This window comes from Hippichthys cyanospilos, chromosome 4 (genome assembly GCF_059441005.1).
Source record: "Hippichthys cyanospilos isolate Australia breed blue-spotted pipefish chromosome 4, RoL_Hcya_1.0, whole genome shotgun sequence".
Taxonomy (NCBI): Eukaryota; Metazoa; Chordata; class Actinopteri; order Syngnathiformes; family Syngnathidae; genus Hippichthys; species Hippichthys cyanospilos.
Window position 1 is genome coordinate 21811727 of NC_142372.1, and position 26025 is coordinate 21837751.

Consider the following 26025-nt stretch of genomic DNA (forward strand, 5'->3'; position numbering starts at 1 on the left):
TAAAGCGGAAGGTAATGACCGTAATAAGTATGGGCTGAGAAGATGATGGACCAAATTATGACTATAACTTACTGATAAAGGATGGGACACTCATTGTCAATGATGGCGGGGACAGATAGCACAGTGTGATGTTTTGAAGGCCAAATTATGGAAGTGGAAGTTAATGTGCAGTCTACCATGCATGGTGGTGTTTATATCTTTTCGTTCTCTTGCCACATTGGACTGCACTCAGCACTCTGCCACACACAGCTGTAACCTCACTCCCTACAGGCAGACACAACTGACAGCAGCGGTGCTTCATCAGCTGGAAGCAAGCAATGTAGAGAACACATTTAAGGCAAGCGACGTAGCACTCTTCAAATGTTAGTTCCAGACCTAATTATTACATTCTGGGTCCAGGCAAAGAACGCTTAAAGTTCGATTTGTTCTTTTGTGATTTTAAGAACTTGAAAGATGAGGAAACAGAAGTGAGTATACAGTTGCTGCAACCAAATGTTGGAAAATAAGTGATAGAAATAGATGTTTGTGTAGCGTCAGTTAATCCACCGTGACAGATCAGTAGCTAAATTACTTGATCTTTGCTTCAGCTCTTTCAAATGACCCAGCCAGGAGTAATCCAGTATGTGCACGTTTACTCTTGCTTTTCATAGCTCCCTCACTTGTGGCCCTGTACTTAAATTGATGTTGTGCCTTATTTTTTCACATGTGGACTTATGGGTCCCCATCATGAAAACAAATCAAGACGTCGTCTACCTTATTACAACCGTTTTCTTTACTTTTTCATAGGTCTCCCTTCAATATAAACAATGTTTACTTGCTTAATCGCAACACCTTTTGCATCCAATGATACCATATTTTGCATGTACAGTATAATACTGTATATAATAGAAATGAGGCCATTCCATGACAAAATACCACAGAAATCAGAATTTTTTTAACAAAACATAAACTTGAAACTTGGTGTACCTTTTGATAGCAGCGCAACTCTCAAATTTGGGGTCAATGAGCTGGAGTTTGGGAGCTAAATGTTGACATTTTCTGCAAAAAGGGCTGTGGTTCCCGATCCCTTGACTTGAAATGTGACCTTAAGTTTTGTACATTCACGATAAACAAGTACACACCAAGCTTCATGCAAATCAAAATTGGCACGCGAAATGCACCAGGTGATTTGACTCAGAACAAGGCAAATCAATGATAAACTCACAACACATTTGTAATGAACTCAAATATTCACAAGGCAATATGTTATGTGCGTTATGTGATTTTGATGCAATGTATTTTAATTACCAGTAGTTGTTTTGTAGCTGCTCTGTTTTTAATGAATGTGCACAGTGCTTTTATCTGTTTTATATAGCTGATCTGCTATTAAAATGGAAAAATTACATGAAATACCTTCCACATCATTGACTATCGTTTGCTATAATAAATGTCTCCTTTTTATTTTCTGTTGCAGAGTGCAGCAATGGAAGAAACCGTCATCTGGGAACAACACACAGTGACCCTTCACAGGGTAGGTGCTTACAGCCCTATAATTCACTTTGCCATTTCTTCTCTATTGTCTTTCCCTCTGCCCTGTTCATATCTTGTGTCCTCACTGCCAAGTAGTTCCTTTTTGTTCTGATCATCTCCCTCTACATTGCCTCAATGTCCTTTACCCAATCATATGTCTTCTTTCCTCGTACCGAGAGGACCAGCTGTAGGAGCAGGATGTATGGTGCTGGAACAATAGTCAAGGAGCCCAGATGGCAGGAAACAAAGTTAAAGGAAGAAAGACATCAGCAACCACTTCCTAACTACCTCTTTTCTCTTCCTTCCTGCTCAAAGCAAAGAGGGAGATGCTTGGAATTGCTTTTTGTCTGGTTCAGATTTCATTATCTTAGACTCACTGTGCCTCCCAATCCTAATACGTAGAAGAAATGAGTATGAACCACTGATTGGCTTCGAAGGCTGTACTCTGAGCAAGGTATTGGGGCAAATAATAGGCCAGCAGAAAATATGAGTTGGTCCTCTTTCTTGCAGCTATAAAAGACCTGTACTGGGTATACTTCCAATGCATTTTTGAAGGGTGACTTTGGGAATGTTTGTCTATTCAACCAATAAAATACATGTGAACTGGGACCCCGTCATGCTAGAGCAGAAAATGGCCTTTCTCAAAATGTTGCCATGATTTTAACAGTATACAATGTCCCAAAAGTGCGTGTAATAAATCATTATGTTTACGGAAATAAAGGCCCGGCTAATTAATGAAATCCTGTGATGTGTATCCTATGACGTATTGAACTGGTTTTATACTGCGCACACATCTAGAAGTATGAATGAATATAGTTATGTAGTTTTTATTTTTCCAATTGATCTTGTTGTGCCCCGGGAGCAAGTTGACTAGAGTACCTGTCTAGACTGGCCTGATTGTTGTAATCTAATTAGTAGAAGCTTTAGTGAAGCTGAAGGAGCAGCTCATTGTTGGCTGCAGTTAGTGGCCTTCTGGCGCTCTGCTGATTTTGTGGGTGCAAGTTTAAATCGCATGACCTCCTTCTGCAGAGCTGTCTGCAGTGGGCGGAAGTATGGTTCACGAACATATTTGTCTTACATTTTTTACAGTATGACAAATACAAGATGGAAATAGCCCTTTCCATGAATTGATTTTATATGTTTGAAGGAGTGCTTTACGTCATGTTAATATATTGTGATTTGTCATTGTTTGTGTAGGCTGCTGGATTTGGGTTTGGTATTGCCATCTCAGGTGGGCGAGACAACCCCCATTTTCAAAGTGGAGAGACATCCATTGTGATATCGGACGTCTTAAAAGGAGGTCCAGCAGAGGGGTTGCTGCAGTAGGTTTCCATGACATCCCCTCAAAATGTCTTTCTCTGTGTTAATTATCTTTGATTGTATTTATGTATTTATTTATTTCAGAGAAAATGACCGCGTGGTTATGGTGAATGCAGTGTCTATGGACAACGTAGAGCATGCGTATGCTGTGCAACAACTGCGCAAAAGTGGCAAAAATGCAAAGATAGTAAGTCTGACACTTGAAAATCAAGGGTTTTGCGGCCCTCTTTTCTGTCTTCTTTTTTTTTTTTTAATCTTACTGTCTTGTGTTGACCAACCACCGAACAAAATTGAACCTTTCAGTGTGTCTAAAACTAGTTTTCAATTGGAGCTAACTGTCCGCAACTAGTTAAGCTATGATTCCGCATGAACTCTGAAGTGAATCCTGGTGCACATGCAATATGGCAGGGTCTACAATGCAATGCAAAATCACAGACATATATGGTCAATCAATATCCGTGCCAGAGGCCTTGTATTGCGACAGACAAAAGATCAATGTCATTAGATAAGCGATCTCTCCATTTTCTATAGCTGCTAATCCTCACTAGGGTCGCGGGCACGCTGGTGCTTATCCCAGCTGTCTTCAGGCAGTAGGCGGGGGACACCCCGAACTGGTTGCCAGCCAATCGCAGGGCACACAGTGACTAACAACCTATCGCACTCGCAAACACACCAAAGGGCAATCTGCAGTGTCCAATTAGCCTTACCATGCATGTTTTTAAGCTTTTGGGAGGAAACCGAAGTACCCGGAAACAACCCACGCTGGAACAAAGAGAACATGCAAATTTGTCAATAGATAATGTTAAATAAATAGTTTCGCGAGGAAAATATTTTGCCACAAGGCAGTCAAGGCTATTTTAGCTTTCCATGTATAAACATAGAAGTTGGGAAGAGAAGTGTTCTGACCAAACTGTGAGTCTTTATATAATACTTATGTTGCACATATTTTGAAATCATTTTTAACATGTTTACTTTGTAGATTGATTAGCATGGAAGATGGAAAGAGATATTCATTGAAAGTGTTGACAAAATACTTTTTTTTCATTGTGTTCATTTGTGTTCATTAGCTGTGTTAGCCTCTTATTAGAAGATAAATATTGTATTTTAAAATAAAAATACCTACATTCATGTTTATAAATCTGGGTTTTGGACAATTTCAAACATCCGTGCGCTTTATGGACATGCATTTCAAACAGGCCCATGTATCAACTTAGATGAGTTCCGTCCGAAGGGCAAGTGATTAAATTCTGGCTGTACTGTCATGCTGCTAATGCTAATTTTTGTAATGCCATTGTGAAACATTGTGACTCCGTGTGCCTTAAGACTCCTGTTTTTTAATTCGCAGACCATTCGGAGGAAAAGGAAAGTGCAGATCCCCGTTTCTCGGCCAGGGGACAGGGAGACCATGTCAGAGCATGAGGAAGAGGAAAGCGATGAGGAAGACGGCTATGAGCATCGCAGTGGTCGTGCTGGCCAAAGTGCTTACGCCGGCGCAAGCGGCGGCACGAGCAGCAGTCGGCGGCACGATCGTGAACGTAGCAGCGGCGGAAGACGGGATCACAGTGCCTCGCGGGAAAGGAGCGTCTCGCCGCGCTCGGATCGACGGTCTCAAGCCTCCTCTGCTCCTAGCAGGCCTTCCAAAGTCACACTTGTAAAGTCGCGGAAAAATGAAGGTGTGCAGCACAATGTCCACCCAAACACCTGACTGTACATTATAGAACACAATCTGTTATAGGTTACACAATTTTACAACTTTTTAGTTTGAGAGCCTCATACAGAAAAATGGAGGGATTCAAGGGCCACTTAAAAATTCTGACAGATTAATTTAATATGCTAAAATCCATCACGCAAACTTTTTAAGTGTCCTCATTTTGTAGTTCCTGTGATGATCTGTTACACAGCTTTATATTAAAAGTAATAAGGCAAATAAGGAATTTTAAAGATTTTTGGGTGGCATTTTTACTTGAGGATCATTGATATGATGTCCTCATAAATTAGAACAGTGCATAACGTTGAAGAAACGTAATTTTTTTTCTCCTCATCAAATTTCTGTATCTTTATTCACAATAGTTTTAGATCAGGATTGTTGCAAATAGTTATTTTTATGTTTTCATTATTTGTCCGCTTTTTTTCCACGATTTGGCGTTTCAAATGTCATGTTTAATATGCGGTGTGGGCCGGTGAAAAATGGATGGTGGTTGTAAATGGCCCACAGACCGTAATTTGGACACCGCCGACGTAAAGTTAGTCACATTTTTCTCTGCTAACATTTTTTTGTTTTGTATTTCAACACCGAAAGCAGAATATGGACTGCGGCTAGCCAGCCACATCTTTGTGAAGGACATCTCACCTGAGAGCCTTGCTGCCAGGGATGGAAACATCCAGGAGGGAGATGTTGTTTTAAAGGTGAGAGAATAAACAATGATTGCATGAGGTTGTGTGTAAAAGATTTTAATTTGTTGCATTGTAAGTGTGAAAGAAGCTGCGATCGGCGGTTGCATTTATGATGTTCATATGGAAAAACTAAACATTCTTCCATCATGATGTACAGTATGAGGCCTCGTGGCTATACACAGCCTGGCATTGATTCATACTTATCTAGGATAGAGTGCTTGATTGTACAAAAATCAAAATACAAGTTTGAATATAGCCAGCTTGAATTTATGAACCAGCTGCATTCTAATGTTAACCTAACTGGCTGAGAAGACACTTGGAACAGAGGTTTGATATGCTGGGCTTTATTGACCAAACCACTGACAAGCTGATTTAAAGGTAATTATTGTTTTTTTCACACTATAAGGCGCACCTGAATGCCTTAAAATTTCTCTGCCTTATAATCCAGCGCACCTTATACAGCGCATAAACCGCGAGTTTTCACGTTTGGGGATGAAAGAAATAAAAACTTGATCAACATGTAAAATCTTCCATTTTTACCACTGCATTTCAGTTATACATGTTTTTGTTACAATAAAAGTTTTATGACAGACTGTTTGAAATTTTGATTTGCAATATGTGCTCCAATTTTTAAAGCAATTTATATGGGGACAAGGCGCAAAAAAATGCAAGTTTTTGTAAAAAAAAAGCGCCATTTTATAAAATGAATCCAGAAACTGTTTTTAAACCAACAAAACAACATATTTTAGGTTTTCGGATGCAATTTGTTTAAAAAAAAAGTTCTCAGTTTAATATTGAATTGAATGATAATTAATGTATATTCTTTTAAACCCTTCATTTGATCTATTTGATCATTGATCCAGACAGTCTTTTAATGTAATCAAGAGGTATTTTTCCTCATTCAGATTGTACTTTCCATAAATCATCTCTGATTGTCTGTCTTAATCATGATTATCATGTTTTTGACTGACTTTCTGATTGGTTTGTTGCCATTCCCTTTAGTGTAACTCAATCTAGTGGATGCTTAACGCAACCGCAGCCACTACTGTAGGTTCTATTCTATGCGCCTTATAACGCGGTGCGGCTTATGCAGTATGTGAAAAGCATTTTGAAATAGGCCATTCTTTGAAGGTGCGTCTTATAGTCCAGCGCGCCTTACAGTTCGGAAAATGCGGTAGTTGGCTAATTACCATAATTATCCGTGCACATCCACAAATAGGTAAGGGTACCCTCTCCCAAGTTAAAAGCCTGACAAACTCGCTTGCTAGCTGCCACCTTAGGACACTTGCACACCCACATACTGTCGCTAATTTCTATACATTAAGCCCTCCATTAATGAAACAGTACACAGAACAGTATTGCAACATTACATTCTGATCAAAGTGCAGGCATTTGGATTTGATACTCGCTTTGTAATGCCCACTCAAATCGCCATTCGATTCATGCGCAACTAATAGACGTTGCAACTTGCGCTATGATTCATTAATACCGTACACCACCAATGAAACCTACTGCTACAGTGAAGAACATATTGGCTGATTAATACCAAAATGAGAGTCAATCAAAACTTAGCATTAGTACAGATTTGCAAAAGAGAAACTACAGATAGAGCTAATGTGTAATATAGTTCCATTGTGTAATCCACTGTCAGACTTTTTCAATCCTTTTCTCGTAATGATTCTTTGGTTACTTACTGATTGTAAACATTGCACACGAGTATGCCATTTCTTAATGAACATTCATCTGTTTCCCGCAACAGATCAATGGCACAGTTACTGAGAACCTCTCATTGATAGACGCCAAGAAGCTGATTGAGCGATCAAAGGGCAAGCTGAAAATGGTTGTTCAGCGAGATGATCGAGCCACGCTCCTGAACATTCCTGACCTAGATGACAGCATTCCGTCAGCTAATAACTCAGATAGAGATGGTGAGATAACAAACTTGAAAGTTGCAACGTGCGGCTAGTGACCGGTGGATCTATTTGTTCTTGTTTGTGTTCAATAGACAATTGTCCATTTCCCTTGTTGTTGGACTTCAAATTAAATGTTGGACTTCTGAACACTTCAAATAAAAATGTAATTTGACTTTCTCAGACATTTCAGAAATACATTCGCTGACATCAGAGCATTCCAATCGATCTCGTGGCCGGGGTCGGTCACGCTCACCCGACAAGAATGAGCCATCAGACCATGTCCGGCTCTCACCTCGGCAGATCATCAATGGCAGGTACTGCCGCAGTCATGTGCAAACTACTGATTTAAACATGTGTGACACATCTGTAGGGCACGTGCCTTGTGATTCATCCACACTCCCGTTGCTGCACACATATACATCAAGTTCACACCCACTGGTTTGGTGCTGACTGGCCACCACTAATGGATAAGTCAATAGCTGAAGACATAGCATGAATCAGCCATCAAACATCCCCCTGAAGTCATCAATATGACTCTTCCAGACTCGGGCTTTGCGAGGAAAGGGATATTGAGGATCCCTCTTCAAAAGACTATGTGGGATTCATTTTTACGAAAGCATGCTCCAGTCTCCAAAAATAAAAAAAATGTAATACATGATGGTACAAAATACAAAATCTGATATTGTGTGGAACAAAATAGATTTTCTTTGAAGGCCTTATCAACCGGATTGGTGTGCAGTTCATCTTCTAAACCATTATTGGTGTCTCGTTTTATCCATGCGAGTGACAACTCATCATATGCTTCATTTTGTTTTTGAAATTACATTTTTTTTTAATTTAACCTATTTTCATATAAAATCTATTCATGCATTTCTATACAGAAATACAAGATAGCATAGTATTCATACTTTGTTTGCAATCACAGTCTCAGTTTATCCAGCTTTCATATTATGAAAAATACGTGGCTGAAGCGGTAGAAGAGGAAATACTGCCTGTCACTAGACTGTGACGTAAGAGAATGAATGTTTTATTATCTCTCCGTTTCAGGAGGATAAAAGGAATTTGACATACTTCCCACAGTGCTTTGCCCGAGGACAGATGGTTTGCTTAACCTGATTGGCTGCAGGGCTTAGATGCATTCTTGTCCTTTGGACAAGACATGTAGAGTGTTTATGAATGGATCAAATCATTTCAAACTCCCTTCATGCAGAGTATCTCCTATTGGGCTTGAGTGTATTTTGAGCGTAGGAAATCGAGTTTCTCTGGGACTTCCATTGCAGATCCTCTTTAGTGTCATGGTGCAGCTTACCCAGACATATGTGTGAGTAATTGCTACTTTATTGTGTTTTATTTCTATTTCTTTATTTTATCAATAATACACTTTCACTTTTTATTTTATTATTTTGATTAGGTGTGGGTTTTTTTTTCTCAAGTGTGTTATTGTAATTTTTGCAATTGTTAATGGCACAATTGTCCAGCATTTGGTTCCTTATCATTCAAGCATTACATCCTTGGCACATACATTTGTACACATTTTTTTCAGAAGAAATAGTTTTTACAACAGTGTAATGATGATTTGACAATTTGAGTCTTTGTTCTACGGGCTGCAGCTCGCCGTTAAGCTCACATGGTTGTAGTTCTTGATCTTGAATGATGATAGACAAACATCCGTAAGTCAGTATAAAATGAGTTGAGGTCAAAGAAAGGAAGAAAACTTGTCTTAAGATCTTTGCATGCATTTTTTAGCGTAAAACATACAAAATATATCTGATGTAATAATATTTACTTCATGTATTTTTTTTTACTGTATTGGTAAAAGCTTGTAGTTTTGTGTGTGTGTGTATTTTGTTTTCTTTTTTCAAACCAAAAGACTTAGTACAGTTCAAGTGCTGTTCTAGCAAGCAGTCATGTGATGAGATTGGAATTCAACTATTGTTTTAAGTAGCACAGCCCATTCTCACTAGGCCTCATGCCTCATTCTTCCCACCCTCCCCCCCACCCATGCCGCCCACTTCTCCCCCCATTACACACACACACACACACACACACACACGCACATGCACAGTCCGACCTTGCTTATTTTTTTCACAAACAAAAGTGCATTAAGTTCTCTTACAAGGAAGGAGTGGTTATTTTCTTTTTGTTTTATACACAACTACATATTTAGTTTACCGATTAATGCTCAATTATACACAAAATACACTTGACAAATAGTGTAAAAAAATACAGAAGGTAAAATTGTATTAAGTATGTGTGAAAGTTAATATTTATTGACGCCACAATGCACTTGAATGTTGATGACAATACAAAAGTTCCTGGGAGAGCGCTGGTTTTCTTATTTTTGTTTATCTATTGTATTGTGTGTAATTCACAAGCCTAATATATGGGCATGCGTAGACTTTTGAAATAATAATCTGTTATCATTGCTGTTCTATCTTGTTGTTTCTGTTATTGTAGCCGAATCATGTGTTTGGCAGTTCTAAATTTTACATTTAATAATTCAAGCCTTTCAAGGGACTCTGTGTAAAATTTAGACAGTTTTGCTTTAAAAAGCAATAAATTAACTGATTATAAATGATAAAACTTGCAAAAAAATGTGTTCCGACAGTATGTTTTAAATATAATCATAGGTCTAGTTATCATTAAATTAGATCACATGGGGGTGGCACTTCTGTGGAGGATACCATGTTTGTTATAGCTATGGATAATGGTAAATGCAGCACCTCCTGCTGACCATAGTGAGAACGATCTAATTTTTACACAGTGTCCCTTTAAGAAACAGTAAACAATTGCGACTGTCATTTTGGTGTTGAGATTTCAGTTACGTGAAAGTGGCATTTGTTTGTTTCAGCCATCGAAGTCGAGACGAAGAGCGATCGAAACCATTGGTTTTGTCCACGCCAGTCAAAAGCTCTGATGATGGTGTCCTGTCTCAGGCCAGTGACCAAACTAGCTCCAAAGATGACAAACAGTTACCGCCACTGCCTGGTACATAGTTTTTTCCTTTTATCATCCAACCTATTTGTCATTCAAGAAACAAGAAAATAAAAAAAAACATCAGCAAACGATAAAAGTGACTTAAACCCAAGGCAGCAATTGTTTTCGAAACTGATCCTAGGTAACGTTAAGTTCTAGATCAATGATAATTTCAGCCACTATTGTCTGTGTGCTGCCAATCATTTTTTATTATTGCTTTTACATCCATCCATGATCTTAACCGCTTATCCTCACAAGGGTGGCGAGCTTGCTGGAGATTATCCCAGCTGTCTGGGCAGTGGGCTGGGTGTACCTAAAGACGCACCAATATTCACAATGACAAACACACCTAAGGACAATTTTAAAGTGCCTACGTTACCTACCAGGCATGATTTTGTAACGTGGACGGAAACTGAAATACCTGGAGAAAACCCGGAATAGAGCCCGCCTCCTTATTTTGATGAAAACTTTTCTATAAAGATAGAATGATTGAATGAAAGTACAAATGAACAGTTTGCTTCAGAGTGAAAGGAGAAATAAATGAATGTTTGACTTTTGTTGACACCGCAGTATGTCTGGCTTTAGTGGATGGCACATTGCCCACCCTGTAGGTCACAGTATAACCTGCTACTTATTGTATTTTGGCAGAACCAAAGCCTGTGTATGCACAGCCTGGCCAGCCTGATGTGGACCTGCCAGTCAGTCCCTCTGATGCACCTGTGCCCAGTGCCGCTCATGATGACAGTATCCTCAGGTCAATATTCGCTTTGCTCACACAAACCTTGATTATGCGTGGCTTAACCACTGGCTTGCATGTTGAAAATCAGTTAATCTACTTTCCTCTGAAATTATAAATACATGATTGTGGATAATTATGACATCGTGATGACAAGGTACTTATGGAAAAAGTATTTTTTAAGGTTATGCAGAAATCCTTTGTATATTTCTATACAAAGATATCCACGTAAATATGCATGAATAAATGCAGTTGCCGGCTCCCGTCTTCTTCCGTCCCTTCCCTCTGTCCCTCCTGCGTGTGTAACTGCTTACCTGTTCTCTCTGCTAAGGCGAGAAGGAAAAAAAAAAAGTGTCTGGCCTCTCATTATTGACTTGAAAGCGGTGACTTGTTTAGTGAGCTCTGCAAGCAGCCAATCGTCAGCTGGATCTGAGTTGCTTAGAAGCCCCCGTCAAAGAAAAAAGACAGATACAAAAATGTCAAGTTCGTCAACGGTGATGGACAGTTTTAACGATTATTGACATTCAATCTGGTAATTTTGGATAGTTTGGATGGGAATTAACAATTTTGTTCACCTGTTGATGTCTAGTGCAAAGTTGAAACCTGTGTGTTCTTTTTTAAAATGAATGTAAAATGTTTGCCAAGTGCCAGTTGATCACCAATTTTCTGTTGTAGGCCAAGTATGAAGCTGGTCAAATTCAAAAAGGGAGAGAGTGTCGGACTTCGGCTAGCTGGAGGAAATGATGTTGGAATTTTTGTCGCTGGTGTTTTGGAGGACAGTCCTGCTGCCAAGGAGGGGCTTGAAGAAGGCGACCAGATTCTCAGGGTACTAAACCTCTCTTTCAATTATTTTGTTACATGCACTTGCGCACAAATCAGGTGATTTGTTTAACAATTTCTCAGTACAAAAATTGTTGAACTAAGCTGATATTACTTTTTTTTTTTTTTTAACCAAGCACTTGAATGAATGTGCACAAAACTTGCATAAGTATCAAAACATCTAGAACAGAAAGAATGGTGCGCACTACTGTGGTTTTCCAAACCGTATCCATCTTTAGACATTCTTCACACTGTCCTTTAATGAACCACAAATCAGAAGTGTTCAAAGAAAAAAAATAATGTATTTCATCCATTTTTCTCTGAGCTGAGACCTGGACTGTTTCATGTACAACCATTTTTTTTTTCATAGCGCTTTTAAATTGGACATTTTCCATGTTTAAAATCTCTTGAAAGTATCACTAGTCAAATTCCTTTTCAAAATCGTATCATAGTGGGAGGAACAGCTGGTAGTTAGCAAGAGGCAGCAGCCTACACAAACACTAATGTATTCACTGGACTCCATCACCACAATAGTACTGGGAATACAGTACAATGTACTTTATCGCTCAGTCTCTGAGTCATTACCAAGCTGTGCCTTGTGTTAAGGCTCCTCTTGTGTCCAATGTGAACAAACAATAGCTGTTGGTGTTTCCCTCTAACCTCTTGAACAGTTCTTCTGTTTCACTGAGTGTCAGTTGACTGGATGACGTTATTGATTTCTGCCTTAAGTCCACTGTTTGCACAACCGGCAATATGTCCAATTTGGTCCAAATGAATTATTCATGCCTGATTTCAGTTAAATAAAAAAAAAAAAAGAAAGAAAGAAATATAATTTTTTGTTTTGCTGCTGAAAAGCATGAAATAATTCAATGATGGTTCAAATGCATGAAAACACTGGGCATTTCTAGGAAACCTAAGTGGTAAAATAAATAAAAAGAGCTTTGATAAAGGTATATTAGGCAAAGAGTCTGTCAGGCAAACGCCTCAAAAAAGTAAAGCGGGTGTTAAAATTGCCCACATGAGCAGAAATCAAGTATTTTAAACTGCTGGCCTCTCTTTACTTTCTGACTGATCATTTTCTGTCCATACCTATTGCTGTAAAATAATTCTCATACAAAGGACGGACAGGACTGTACAAGCTTGAATGTTGGCTCAAGTGAGGCAAGCATATTCTTGTGACGTAGCTTTGAGTGAATTTGAGGATAGTGGGTGGCTACTTGAATAGTGATTTTCAAAACTGTCACAATGGCACTCATTTCAGTTGGCTCATTTCTGCAGGCCTTTGCCTAAAAGCCCTTGGCCTTTTAGTGCATGCATAAAACAAACTGCAGATGTAGTCTTATACTATGCCACAAACACTTTGACCCGTTATGTATAAAAGAGTAAAAAAATGGTGGCATGGGACCTTTAATTAATGGACAGACGACTACTGAAGTACAGTACGTATAATTGATTATTGAACCTTTTACTAGATGGAATTTACTATGGATTCTCCTCCTCAGCGCACCCTACACAGATCACATTGTGTGTTTTCTTATGTTTTTCCCCATTGTGTTGCATCAACTCTTTGAGACTTCCAGGCTATTGTTTTCCATCTTTGAATTGTTTCTTTATGTTCCCGGTGTTCTAGTGAAGATAAATACATCAAGTTGACCTGTTTTCTAGGAAGGATAAAAATGTCACTCTGAAGTTTCAGTGATTCAACCCATGTGTTTCAGCTTCCCCAGCTGCCCCTCAAGCAGAGTCAATAAACAGCACTTATTGTGTTTGGGAGGGCAGCAGGACATGAGGGGGAGGCAATTTATCGTAGGGGATGATTTGATAGATTCTGACGACTAACAGGTTTTTGATTTACTGCTATTTTCCTGCTTATATATATATATATATATATATATATATATATATATATATATATATATATATATATATATATATATATACACCCGTTTCTTTTGTGTCTTTACAGTTAAACAAGGTTGGTCATATTGACATTGAGTTATTATGCTATTGAGAGTTTAGAGTTATTGAGTCATTATTGTAATTTGAGTATTACTATATTGTGAATGAAAAAGTGTTAAAATATGTCATTAATTGAGGGTGCGCCTTATAATCCAGTGTGCCTTATATATGGAAAAGGTTTTAAAATGTCATTGATTGAGGGTGCGCCTTATAATCCGGTGCGGATAATAAGGTACTCCTAATGCATTTCAATAGGTTTTCAATTATAAAAGAAAATATCATAAAATAAAATAAAATAAAATATTATAATTATAAAAAATTATAAGGTATGAAGTTAAGGCAATTTATTTTTGGCTGATGTTTGAAGGTCCATCATCCACCCACCGATTGGGCCCTGTTCGTAATGCATTAAGAAAATTGAGGATTTTAGATGAAAAAGAATGAAGAATCAATATTTGTCTGTCAAAAAGTTCTTCATATTTTTGTACCTGCAGGTGAACAACGTGGACTTTGCCAACATAATTAGGGAAGAGGCGGTGCTTTTTCTGCTTGATCTCCCGAAGGGAGAGGAAGTTACAATCCTCGCCCAGAAGAAGAAAGATGGTGAGTTATTAGTACTTGAAATACTGTACGTCAGCCATCTGTTCCAGCATACCAGAATAATTTCTGTCATTAACATTTTGTTTTTTTTTTTCTTTCCTACATTATCGCTAGTGTATCGGAGAATAGTGGAGTCAGACGTGGGGGACTCCTTCTATATTCGCACACATTTTGAATATGAAAAAGAGTCACCATACGGCTTGAGCTTCAACAAGGGCGAGGTGTTCCGGGTGGTAGACACCCTCTACAATGGCAAATTAGGCTCTTGGCTTGCTATTCGCATCGGCAAAAACCATCAGGAGGTGGAGAGGGGCATCATACCCAATAAAAACAGGTAAGTCTCAGGCCATACCTTAGGATGGCACACAGTACATAATTGGTAAGTCTTTGCACTGGCTTTCCTTGTATGAATATGAAGTAAGTTCTATGTATGAATGCATAATTTAAACAGCTTGGATACATCTGCAAATATTGACATGAATGTGTTGACTTAGAGAGAATGAGCATTACATAATATGCGATGGCTGTCTGCTTTAATCAGCCAATGAATTAAATGTAAAAAAATATATATTTTGAATAGTGCATCATTATACTTGAACTGTTTTTGCAATTTTACTCAATACAATACATTGTTTTCAAATGTATAGTTTCTTTAATTAGGTTGTAACTTGAAAATGAGGTTTAGCTTTATTTTTGCTTATCAAAGCATGACAACAGAACCTACTGCTCTTTGCTCCAGGGCTGAGCAGCTGTCCAGTGTGCAGTACACCCTCCCCAAAACACCAGGGGGCGATAGAGCGGATTTCTGGCGATTTCGTGGTTTGCGAAGCTCGAAGAGGAATTTGCGAAAGAGCAGAGAGGACCTATCGGCACAGCCAGTTCAGACTAAGTTCCCTGCATATGAGAGGGTGGTGCTTAGGGAAGGTGAGTTGGGGAAGGGATTTATTAATTGAGCATTTCAAGATTTACCTTTATTGGTCTTTGAAGTACTGATGATATCTCAGCCAGAAACATATCACTTTTTTCATGTCTCTATTTTGTTCTTCTAATTCATAGTTAAATATGTTATGAAATAGCTGGCTTAGAGTTCATGATATTAGCCAGTGACATAGGTATTTACAAATTGACAGACTGATTCACCAGCTCAGTACTGTAACTAACCTTGACATTCTGTCGTTGACAAACAGCTGGGTTCCTGAGGCCAGTGGTCATCTTTGGGCCAATAGCAGATGTCGCAAGAGAAAAGCTGGCCAGGGAGGAGCCTGATATCTTTGAATTAGCAAGTAAGTATTCAACCAGTGCCCTTTTGCCCCCCTTAAAGTGTGCAGTGTAATAAAGTCATTATTGATGCTGGGCTTGTGCTAGAATACTGTAAATTTTGGGTATCTGTCTGCATAGAACAGATGTTGGAATCAGTGTTGCGTCATTGCTCTGTCGACAGTTCTCCTACGTTGTCTAGTTTCCGAGTGTATACTGCAATTGTTTAAGCCGTTGTTGGTTCCAGTGATCAAGGTTAAATATTTGCAAGGGTTAAGGTGGGTGTTAATATTTGGGGGCGGCATGGCTCGGTGGTAGAGTGGTCGTCTCCCAGCTGAGAGGCTGTAGGTTCGATCCCCCGAGCACCAAGGCCATGTCGAAGCGTCCTTGAGCAAGACACTGAACCCCCATTTGCTCCTGATGCTGTGTCATCAGTAGGTAAATGACTAGTTAGCGTAAAGCGCTTTGAGTACCCAAGCGCCATGTAAGTGAACGTCCAAGTCCATTAATATTTGTGCTTCAGAAAGATGTTAATGACGTTTTTAAACTTAACGTTTAAATGCCTGGTAAATGGCTTTTTACATGTAAATACTATTGGAGAAGAGAGATTGTTACTGTCAAACATTGCACCGACTGGTTGACGCTCGTTTTTATAACAAGAGTAATTATGATTTTATTCACTTATATTAATATTGTCTGAATGACGATTTATATACCGTACTTTTTTTCGCTTATGTTTGGATCCTGTAGTCATTTTCAAGTCTTGTTTCTGTGGTGTATTCTGTTTATTGTTTTTCTCATGTTTAAATGTCATTCTTCAACACCTAACATAAATAAGCATTCTCACCCCCTTTAAGTTGTAAGGTTTTTATAATGTGTCATAAAAACCAGTGCGCTTTTAAGTGAGGAAGGACAGACGTATCGAATTCAGACCAACATAAGAACTAATTCAATTTCTTGATTTGTGTCATCGAAACTCTAGTGATCTTTGTGTAATTGTATTTCCTTTTCAGAAACACAGCAACAGCAAGGAGGAGAAAGTATGTCATTGAGTGCATCAACTTGCATTTGTTTTATTTGATTTAAAGAACTGCCAGTTGTTAATCAGCAAGCATTTGGTAAATAGGTGGCTTGCTTTTGATATTTGGCTTAATACTATAAATACCACTTCATTTAAAAACTTGACAAAAGATTAAGCGGCAGGCGATGAGAGATGTGGCGATAACAGAATGTAATATATACTAACATAGAGCCGATTTAACCTGCACGTACATATATGTAGACTGTGTAAGGTGCCGACTGCAGCATTTTATTTTCAAGTAAAGCTATAGAAACATCTGTCATTCCCAACTGTCTGTTAAACATTTGCTGCTTATGGTTGAATATCTGAGCGATAGCTTGGAAGCACGTCTGAGGTTCTGGTGTTCCGAGACCCTACTATCACACGATAATCTGAAAAATTGAACGTGCTGTGTGTTAAGCGTTCTATGAGTCGCTATCCTAAGCATCCTGATGAGAAAACTACCCGTTTAGTCCCTCCTGTTTGCAGGCAGAACATCATTTCCTATTTTTATGTAAATCGTAAACCCCTCTACACATCCTTGCTTAAATCCCCGCAGTTTAGGGTGACTGTGAATTGTCGTCAATGCCAAATGACCCTCCTGCTTCTTTATTTCACATCAGTGTTTGTTACAATACACACATCTAACATCTTCATTCACCTTATTTGCATTTGCACGTCCACAGTCACTATAAACCATTGTCATTTCCATTAATCTATCCAAAACACCTAATGGCTATTGCATGAATTGGCTGCCATCCTTATTTTGACTTGACATCTGTTTTTATAAACACTTGTCCTCTCCTGTACAGAGATTATATTTCTGTATTTTACAGTTCTTTTTATGGGAGTCGACAACCGCATGCCACAAGGATGACTAATTTGGGCACTGCCTGTCTGGACTGTTTATCTTTTGTGTTGATGTGATGCCGTTACAGCCTCTCTTTGCCTTCCACAGAAAGTGAACCACGGGATGCCGGAACTGACCAGAAAAGCTCTGGCATCATTCGCCTGCACACCATCAAACAGATTATTGACCGGGTGAGAGAACCTCCTGGTTTAAAATAATACAGTAAACTGTAAACGGTAGTGAAGAACACTTGTAAAGCGTTGTTGTATTATTTAGTGGCTCACTGCCGCCCTCTGGTGAAAACTTGGTCAGGTTGACTGCCATGACATTTTTGATATTTGAGCTTTTTATTTGTATTTTTGTTTGTATGTGTGCTAGTTCACATGATTCATGCTTTGAATATAAAGGCTATCATTGCAATCAATGATAAATTATGTTCAATTAGGTATCATTTTTGTACGTTTTTTTTTTTTTTTTTTTTCTTAAGGACAAACATGCAGTGCTGGACATCACCCCAAATGCAGTTGACCGCTTAAACTACGCGCAGTGGTATCCGATTGTGGTGTTTCTCAACCCAGATACAAAACAAGGCGTCAAGAACATGAGGACCAGACTCTGCCCAGAGTCTCGGAAGAGCGCCAGGAAGCTCTTTGAACGTGCTTTAAAATTGAGGAAGAACAATCACCATCTCTTCACTAGTGAGTTGGATCGGCATGTTGGGGAAATTATAACATTTTATAAGGGTAAAGGCATTTCATAGGGTGCAGTGTTGGCCTCGCTACACTCAACATTACTGGTATTGTTCAGCGGTGACGTCATCCAGCGACATTCTGCCGTTTCATCCCGATTTAGACTTCCTCTCCATTTGCTTTTCCTGCCAAGCCCAGTTTTGTGGCAGTGCTGTTGGAGCATCTGTAGGTTATGAAAAAACAAGGGAAAAAAATGGCAGTTCTGGATGAAAGTCCTCCACATAATCACATTGACAAAGTCATATTGTGCAAGAAAGAACTTGGCGACCGATGATTCTTTGAATCCAAATTGAAGTCTTTTTTGCCTTTGCTACTTTTTTATGTGTCCAGCAACTATTAACTTGAACAACATGAATGATGGATGGTTTGGAGCGCTCAAGGAAATAATCCAGCAGCAGCAAAACCAGCTAGTATGGGTTTCGGAGGGCAAGGTAAAGCAAACAATAGCCACATTTTCACCAAACATTACAGTCTAGGTTATTGTTTGCATTGATAGCTTCATAAGACATTGTGACTACCTAAATTAAATAAAGCGTGCAAAATTTGGTATCCACCTTAATTAAATATGTCTTCATATTATTGAAATTTGTGTCACAGGCTGATGGTGCAGCAGAGGATGACCTTGATATCCACGACGACCGGCTGTCCTACCTGTCGGCACCGGGCAGTGAGTATTCCATGTACAGCACCGACAGCCGCCACACTTCCGACTATGAGGACACGGACACGGAAGGCGGAGCCTACACCGACCAGGAGCTGGACGAAACACTAAATGACGATGTGGGTCCTCCGACGGGGCCTGCCATCACCCGCTCTTCTGAGCCTGTTCGCGAGGACCCGCCCGTCATTCAGGACCCACCTGGCTACGCCGGTTACCAACACACGTTGCAGTCGGACCCCCTGAACCGCATCGACCCGGCTGGTTTCAAGGCCCCGGCGCCGCAGCAGGTAGCGTTTCTCAGAGCTGTGCGTCTCCCCTGTTGTCTGGAGGACGTGGTGTGCGTTAGAAGGGTGTTCTGGAGGCGCTATTGAGGCATTATGTTTATTTTTACTCTCCCTATTCCAATGCAATATCAGAGCGAAAGGCAAACCTTTGGTGGTCGGGTGTTTAATGCTATACGATAGAAACATCATAGAAAAATCTATTACCGCTACAGTAGTTATTTAACCTTTTCGTGTGTGTATGTGTGTGTGTGTGTGTGTGTGTGTGTGTGTTTACTAATCTTTACGTGTGTTACATTCTAATACCTTACAACTTAATATGCACTTTACTGCTTATATTCTGTATTACCAAGAGTTGTCTTAACGATATATGACTGTTGCTAATTTCACGGGAAAAACAAGCATATATGTGTCCGACTTGTCTGTAACAGTACTCACCTATGTGCACTTCCTACTCTTGTTCCACTTGTGATTGGGACTGTGTCGATACCGGAAAGTATTGTGTGCATGTTGAAAAAAAAAAAAAACAGTGTATATCCAACATTGCTGTCAAATGTATTTATCACAGATTCCCAAATTGAAGTGTTTGTCCTTACAGTATCTGTTCACAAGCGTAAAAGGGACAAAGATACGTTATTGTAATGCTACCATAGAATTAAAATCAAATTAGTGTATTCTAACATGGAAAATGTGTCCTAATTCCTAACAAGGCATGCTGTTAGTTGATCAACAGCTGCAACTAAGTTTGGAGGCAAGGTGATTGAATGTTGTTATCAGTGTAAACTGAAAAGCACAAACGAGGTGCGGTCTTTTCTAGAGAGGCCATGAGAACACTAACACTTGTTTGCACTGCACAGTAGTGTCAGCACGTGTTATTAAACATTTCTGAACCACTTCACAGAAAGCAGAAGCCACTGCCGTCCCTAGAAACCCCCAGCTACCCGAGCCCCCGGCTGGGAAAGTGACCCCTGATGTAAAAACTGTAGGGGGCCCAAGCCCCGGCGAAGCTCCTGAAGCTCACCACAGGCTACCAAGCCCCAACCCAGAGGTTGGCTCACTAAAGAGGCCCACGCCTGAGCTAGCCCCTGAGAGTGTCACATCAGAATCAAGACAGTCTGGACTGGCCAGTTCAGAACCAAAGGTATCCCGCTGACCTGCCTTTGGATGCTCCGTGACCGAGCCCAGCTCAGCTCGAAATGGCCCGACTGACCGCCCGTGCTGCCGCTGCCTGTCTACCTGCCTACTTCCTGCTGCCACGCTTATCTGTCTCTACCTTTTTGCCCCTGCATGTTTGCTGACCACAGTGCTGGACATAGAGTTTTGTACGTGAAAGTCTGCGCGTGTTTACATTTGTGCATGTGTGAGCAAATGCTGGTGTGAGTGTGGGAGTGTTAGCTGAAGCGGTCAATGTTTTGCAAGCGCTCACTGTTGTTAAACCTCTTTGCATGGCCACTAGAAGTAGATCTCTGTGCTGTATTTTCCCAATGCTGATGAAACAGAGCGTTTGTTTTTGTAAAAGTAGCCATTGATTTTCCCGCCATTCCATCTGAGTCTTTAAATGTTGAAAAACAGGCCTGTGAGAAAAGCTTGGGTGAGAGACTTCAGATTCGGCCGGGAAATGAACGGTTACTTCTTAAGTGCCGGGATTCTGAAGTATGTTTTTGTAACGTGCAAGTTATCTTTATTGTAAGACAGTGGGTGTCATTTTGCTAAATCAAAACACGTAATTTCACGATTGAGCCAGATTGGTTGGTAACAACTACTACTGCCTATTGTCAATTGGATTGAATTAAAGTATTGGGATGTCGGGAAATGTTTCAGGCAAAATGTATCCCATTGTTTTGTAGTTCAGTATGGTATTTTATTTGCTGTATGATTTTTAATTACCCGTAGTGAGTGTATGATTTGAAAGTACAGTGATTTCTGTTGTAATACCACCTGATCAGTAACCCCTCCCTCTGAGTTTCTCTATTGCAGGTCTTTCCCCACCCGTTTCCTCTTCTGTAATTAATTTCACAAAATCGTTTCAATACGTTCAGTTACTTTATCCTTTCATATCACATCATATTGTCGTGTGCACTATGCATTAATCCTGTGATGCTGCTAACCCTGTTGATTGTTGTGTATTTTTAGATGTTTCAAAAGGATCCCTTTATCACAGACAGCACAGGCGGACCTGGTCCTGGACTGAAATCTGGAAATTATAACCCTCAGCAGGGATATCAACCTGACCAGCAGCCATATAGAGATTACGACCACCCGCCTAGTCGGTATGATGTCAACAGTGGAGGCGGTTATCTGGAACCAAAGTACCGGAACTATGACTCTCCGCCCTTTGAGAACAGTGTGCCTCACTATGACCAGCAACAGTGGAATCCCTACAGCCAGACACACTCCACTGCCAACTCCCAGGGCTACGATCCACGCCTGCCGTACAACGATGGCCTCGACTCTCAGTACACCCCTCCGCTCCGCTTCGATGAGCCTCCACCCCAGCAGGGATTCGACGGAAGGCCCCGCTACGGTAAACCCGCAGTTGCCGGGCCTGCCCGCTACGACGATCCCCCGCCCCTTTCTCCAGACCTGCACTACAATCAGGATTCTCACCTGACGTCACACTCTTCGGCCACCCGCTCTCCAAGCGGTCAACGTCCTGCCTACAGCCAGGGACAAACGCAGCACGTCAAAGGCTACAAACCTCAGCAGTATGACACTGCTCCTGTAAACTCTGACACCAGCCCCCCATCCCCTGCCAAAGCAGAGGTCAGCTCATTTTCCCACGTCAACCCTTCAAAGCCTGACACTGCCAGAAAGGAGTTACACGAGGATGACCCCGCCATGCAACCGCAGTCAGTCCTAACAAGAGTCAAGATGTTTGAAAACAAGCGTTCTGTGTCTGTGGACAGAGCCAGAGATGCCGGAGAGCCATTCGGGAACAAGGTAGTGAACTTTGTGCATAATCTCTGTAGTTCCTGCTGGTAGAGGAAAATTTTACCATACCAAATATTTTACTGACACATCCGTGCTTTTGGTTTGCCACCGCAGGCAGCAGAGTTGCCCTTGAAAGCTGGGGGGATCATTCCAAAAGCTAATTCTTTGAGCAACCTGGACTCAGACAAGAGCTATAGGTAAGCTTTTTTGCCCCCCCCCCCCCCCCCCCCCCCCCACTCTTCGGCATAATGTCAGAAGTACTTGAAAGAAATTTTTGTTTGATAAGTCCGTTCATCCATTATGTTGATCACATATTCTCACAAGGGTTGTGGGCGTGCTGGAGCCCAATGCAGCTGTCCTTGGCCAGTGAGCCAATCGCAGGGCAAACTAAGACGAACAACCATTAATTCTCACAATCATACTTAGGGACAATTTTGAGTGTCCGATATACCTACCATGCATGTTTTTCGATTGTGGGAGGAAACCGGAGTTTCACAATTGTTATGGCCAATTTGATTCATTTCATCTTCCCAGGGTTTCTCCCAGAAAACGTCTTCAGTTTAGTGGTCAGTGATGAACAGGTCCACTAGGCTTGTAATATACACTTGGCTATTCTTTGCAAGACTATGTCTTCCTCACACTGTGATTGACAAGCGGCATTGTCTACCCATCTAGAGTCCCAGAACCTCAAAAGCCTCAGTCCAAAGCGCCTGATGACATCGTGCGTTCCAATCATTATGACCCAGATGAGGATGAGGACTACTACAGGAAACAGCTGTCTTATTTTGACAGGCTCCAGACTGGCCCCGCCAAACCCCAAGCACAAAGCACGCACAACTTCTCCAGGTAATTCTCTAAGGCACATTGTGTGATTTTGACATGGTTTGCGCTAAAGCTTTTACACATAGCACCAGATTTACTAGAAATGCAGACTCTACATGTGAAGTCATCATATGTATGTATTTCTTGGGGTGAGTATTTTCGAGTCTTTTTTCGGTTAACATTCTTAGAAGGTATCGTATAGCAAGATTTGTAGTTCATTTGAAACCACAGTATCCTCCTTAAACAAAATTTCTCTCCGCTATCAGTCTCCATGTTTATTTTCAACTTCAGTGCTTGTTGAATTGTCATTGGGTGCTTATTGAACTTGTCATTCTTGTTGTGTTTGATCATTTTTTCCTATGCTTACAGAACAGAATCAGTGGAGAAACCAAGTTCAGCAGAAAAGAGATATGAACCAGTACCACAGGTGACACCGTCTCTGCCACCAGCCACACTTCCCAAGCCCTCAACTGAAGGTATAACACAAATCCTCCTGAGGAGCGCTAAGTTAGGTATAAAAAAAAGCCTATTTATGAATTTGCAAATGATTCATGAGGCTACCTCTTATAACTCCCACAGCCAATCCCTCTTCCAGAGAAGACACTGTCCAGAGTACTTTCCTGCCTCACAAAGGTTTTCCTGAGAAGTCTGCAGTAAACGGCACTAGCGAAAAGCCTCTGAAAACTATCACCAGCGGCGGGGCTCCACCAGCATCCAGCTACAACCGCTATGTGCCCAAACCCTACACAACCTCCGCCAGGCCTTTTGAACGCAAGTTCGACAGCCCCAAATTCAACCACAATCTTCTACCCAATGACAAGCCAGATATTGCCTCAAAGGTAAGTAAGGCTACTGTTGTGATTGGTGTATAGAGTGGTCAAATGAGCTCAAGTCAGACTACTCACCCATCAAATGCGAACCAAAACCATCTACCGGTAATTTGGGTACCTTGACCAAAGCATATCGTATACACTTTTCTTTCAAGACCCGTGGGAACTGATTTAATCTGTGGACATACAGTATGTAGTGAATCATTCTTCTAAATTCAAAACTGGCAGTACAGTACAGTATTCAACCACGCCCCTACGCGCGGAATGCGTACGGGCAAGATTTTCCGAGGCGCATACCTTTCGGAATTTCTTTACAAGCAGAAAACATGGTGGACAAACTATTACTTATAGAAGTGCACCATTACAAACACCTTTATGATGAGGTTGAAAAGGACTACCGTGACCTAATTACCGTAAACAATTCCTAGCTAGCACCATGTTGGGGAGAGATGAGGACTCTGTTAAAAAAATGCTTGGAAGAATTTAGATTGTTTGAATCTACTAAAATTCTCTACCTCTGTTAGTGAGTAGTGTTTGTATGTTGTAGAGTTCATTTACTGCCGGCTATAGTATGGGAGAACATCGGCTGACTGCGGGGGTAAAGCCACACTGAGTAAAAAGTGCAGCAAAACGCGTGCAGACGTGTCAAGCGTAGACCAAGCTAGACTTTTGCTGCAAGCTTGTTTTTTCTCTGTACTGAATTTCAGTGCAAGGAAAATGCAGAGAAAAACATTTCGCATCACGCAACAGTGGAAACTTCCATTGTCGGGTGAAGTGAGAAAGAGGGAAAGGCTTCAATGCATGGAGATTTTTTCACACCGGGGAGTGTTTAGTTGTAGAGGAGTTTCACTGAATTACTAAAATAAGGATTTGTATATTACAGACCGCGGTCTTTACAAAAGGTCTGTTCATGAAAAATGTTCCAAATTCGGTACCTATGAAGAACTGCATCAATTTTGTGTTGAGCAGAGTCAGAGCGCAAGCCCAGCGAAGCCCTCCCAGTCCCACAACGCAGACCACGACAGTGGCCTGGATACATTCACTCGTACGATGGACCAACGCTCCAAGTATCAGCACAACAATATCAATGCTGTGCCCAAGGCCATTCCCGTGAGGTAACGAAGCACATCATCCACGGATGAGATTGAACGTATTCAAGACGTGAATGCGCATTGTATTGAGCGTTGCTGCCTTCCAGCCCCACTGCCCTGGACGATGACGACGATGAGGATGAGGGCCACACAGTGGTCGCGACTGCTCGGGGTATCTTCAACAGCAACGGTGGCGTGCTGAGCTCCATTGAGACGGGCGTCAGCATTATCATCCCTCAGGGCGCCATTCCTGAAGGCATAGAGCAGGAGATCTACTTCAAGGTCTGCCGCGATAACAGCATCCTGCCCCCACTCGACAAGGAGAAAGGTAACATTATCGCAAAATCGTATTCTCGCGCATATATTGACAGGTGCGCCCATGGCACGAAACCACAAACTGATAGGGTTTCTTTTGTTCTGCTCTGTCATGTTCAGGGGAAACTTTGCTGAGCCCGTTGGTGATGTGTGGACCTCACGGCCTCAAGTTTTTGAAGCCTGTGGAGCTGCGCTTACCTCACTGTGCGTCAATGACCCCCGATGGTTGGTCTTTTGCTCTAAAATCCTCCGACTCCTCGTCGGGTATGCTGTGCTCTCTCAGTTCTTCTGGGGTCCTTTGGGCTGGCTCTGTGACGATATGACTGTTGTGGCTCATCTGAATCATTTCCCCCTTATTGTGATTCACACCTCCCCACCCCCCAAATATTTTGCCGTAAGCTGTCCTTTTTCATGTCATTTACATGATCATTTATCACAATGACTTTAGTTTGATCCATTTCAGAATTGACCACTCTTTCACTTATTCCCAATTTGCCTGTTTGTGTGGTATTCACGTCAAAGTCTAGTTTCATTATTTCACCTCAATTTCACCCTTCTCTTTGACATTCATTCGAATGAGAACCAAGACAAGAACTGTCAAAAATTGTCCAATGTCGTTAACTTTAATATTGCACTCATTTTTATCTTACCCTTATTCTTCTTTTGATTATTACTTATTATGTTTGAATTATTATAACACAGTTTTTTGTCATGAATTTTACATCAAATATTTTTTTTTATTTTTACAGTTAGTTTCTTAGTAGATCTACTCATTTGTGTGGTTTGAGTAATCAGAGCATACTCAAAACATGTTTACGCTTGCATGTGTGAGACATTACACAAATTCCACAAGACGAAATGTATCTAGTGAGTCCACGAGAGAATGAGACAAGATAAGCTTTTTGAAAAATATAAAATTATGCCAAAGATAATTTTTTCAGCTTTCAGAATA

General features: G+C 40.7%; 1 protein-coding gene across 11 annotated transcripts in view; it reads left to right on the forward strand.

Moving 5' to 3' along the window:
- Positions 1 to 26025, forward strand: part of tjp1a (tight junction protein 1a) — a 108096-nt gene that overhangs the window by 75874 nt on the left and 6197 nt on the right. For 2 of the 11 annotated variants that reach the window (XM_088412222.1, XM_088412231.1), the window contains 28 exons: positions 1454 to 1510; positions 2707 to 2831; positions 2914 to 3016; positions 4175 to 4502; positions 5129 to 5235; positions 6983 to 7151; positions 7318 to 7450; positions 9988 to 10124; positions 10761 to 10866; positions 11524 to 11674; positions 14121 to 14229; positions 14341 to 14560; positions 14966 to 15150; positions 15414 to 15509; positions 16497 to 16523; positions 17502 to 17584; positions 17881 to 18091; positions 18473 to 18573; positions 18740 to 19090; positions 19986 to 20225; positions 21218 to 22024; positions 22130 to 22212; positions 22691 to 22861; positions 23207 to 23313; positions 23417 to 23676; positions 24637 to 24782; positions 24866 to 25086; positions 25194 to 25337. In XM_088412222.1, coding sequence (XP_088268348.1) covers positions 1454 to 1510; positions 2707 to 2831; positions 2914 to 3016; positions 4175 to 4502; positions 5129 to 5235; positions 6983 to 7151; positions 7318 to 7450; positions 9988 to 10124; positions 10761 to 10866; positions 11524 to 11674; positions 14121 to 14229; positions 14341 to 14560; positions 14966 to 15150; positions 15414 to 15509; positions 16497 to 16523; positions 17502 to 17584; positions 17881 to 18091; positions 18473 to 18573; positions 18740 to 19090; positions 19986 to 20225; positions 21218 to 22024; positions 22130 to 22212; positions 22691 to 22861; positions 23207 to 23313; positions 23417 to 23676; positions 24637 to 24782; positions 24866 to 25086; positions 25194 to 25337 — 4978 coding nt within the window. The remainder of the gene's footprint in view (positions 1 to 1453; positions 1511 to 2706; positions 2832 to 2913; positions 3017 to 4174; positions 4503 to 5128; positions 5236 to 6982; positions 7152 to 7317; positions 7451 to 9987; positions 10125 to 10760; positions 10867 to 11523; positions 11675 to 14120; positions 14230 to 14340; positions 14561 to 14965; positions 15151 to 15413; positions 15510 to 16496; positions 16524 to 17501; positions 17585 to 17880; positions 18092 to 18472; positions 18574 to 18739; positions 19091 to 19985; positions 20226 to 21217; positions 22025 to 22129; positions 22213 to 22690; positions 22862 to 23206; positions 23314 to 23416; positions 23677 to 24636; positions 24783 to 24865; positions 25087 to 25193; positions 25338 to 26025) is intronic. The other 9 variants (XM_088412228.1, XM_088412223.1, XM_088412227.1 and 6 more) reach the window with 9 other exon arrangements.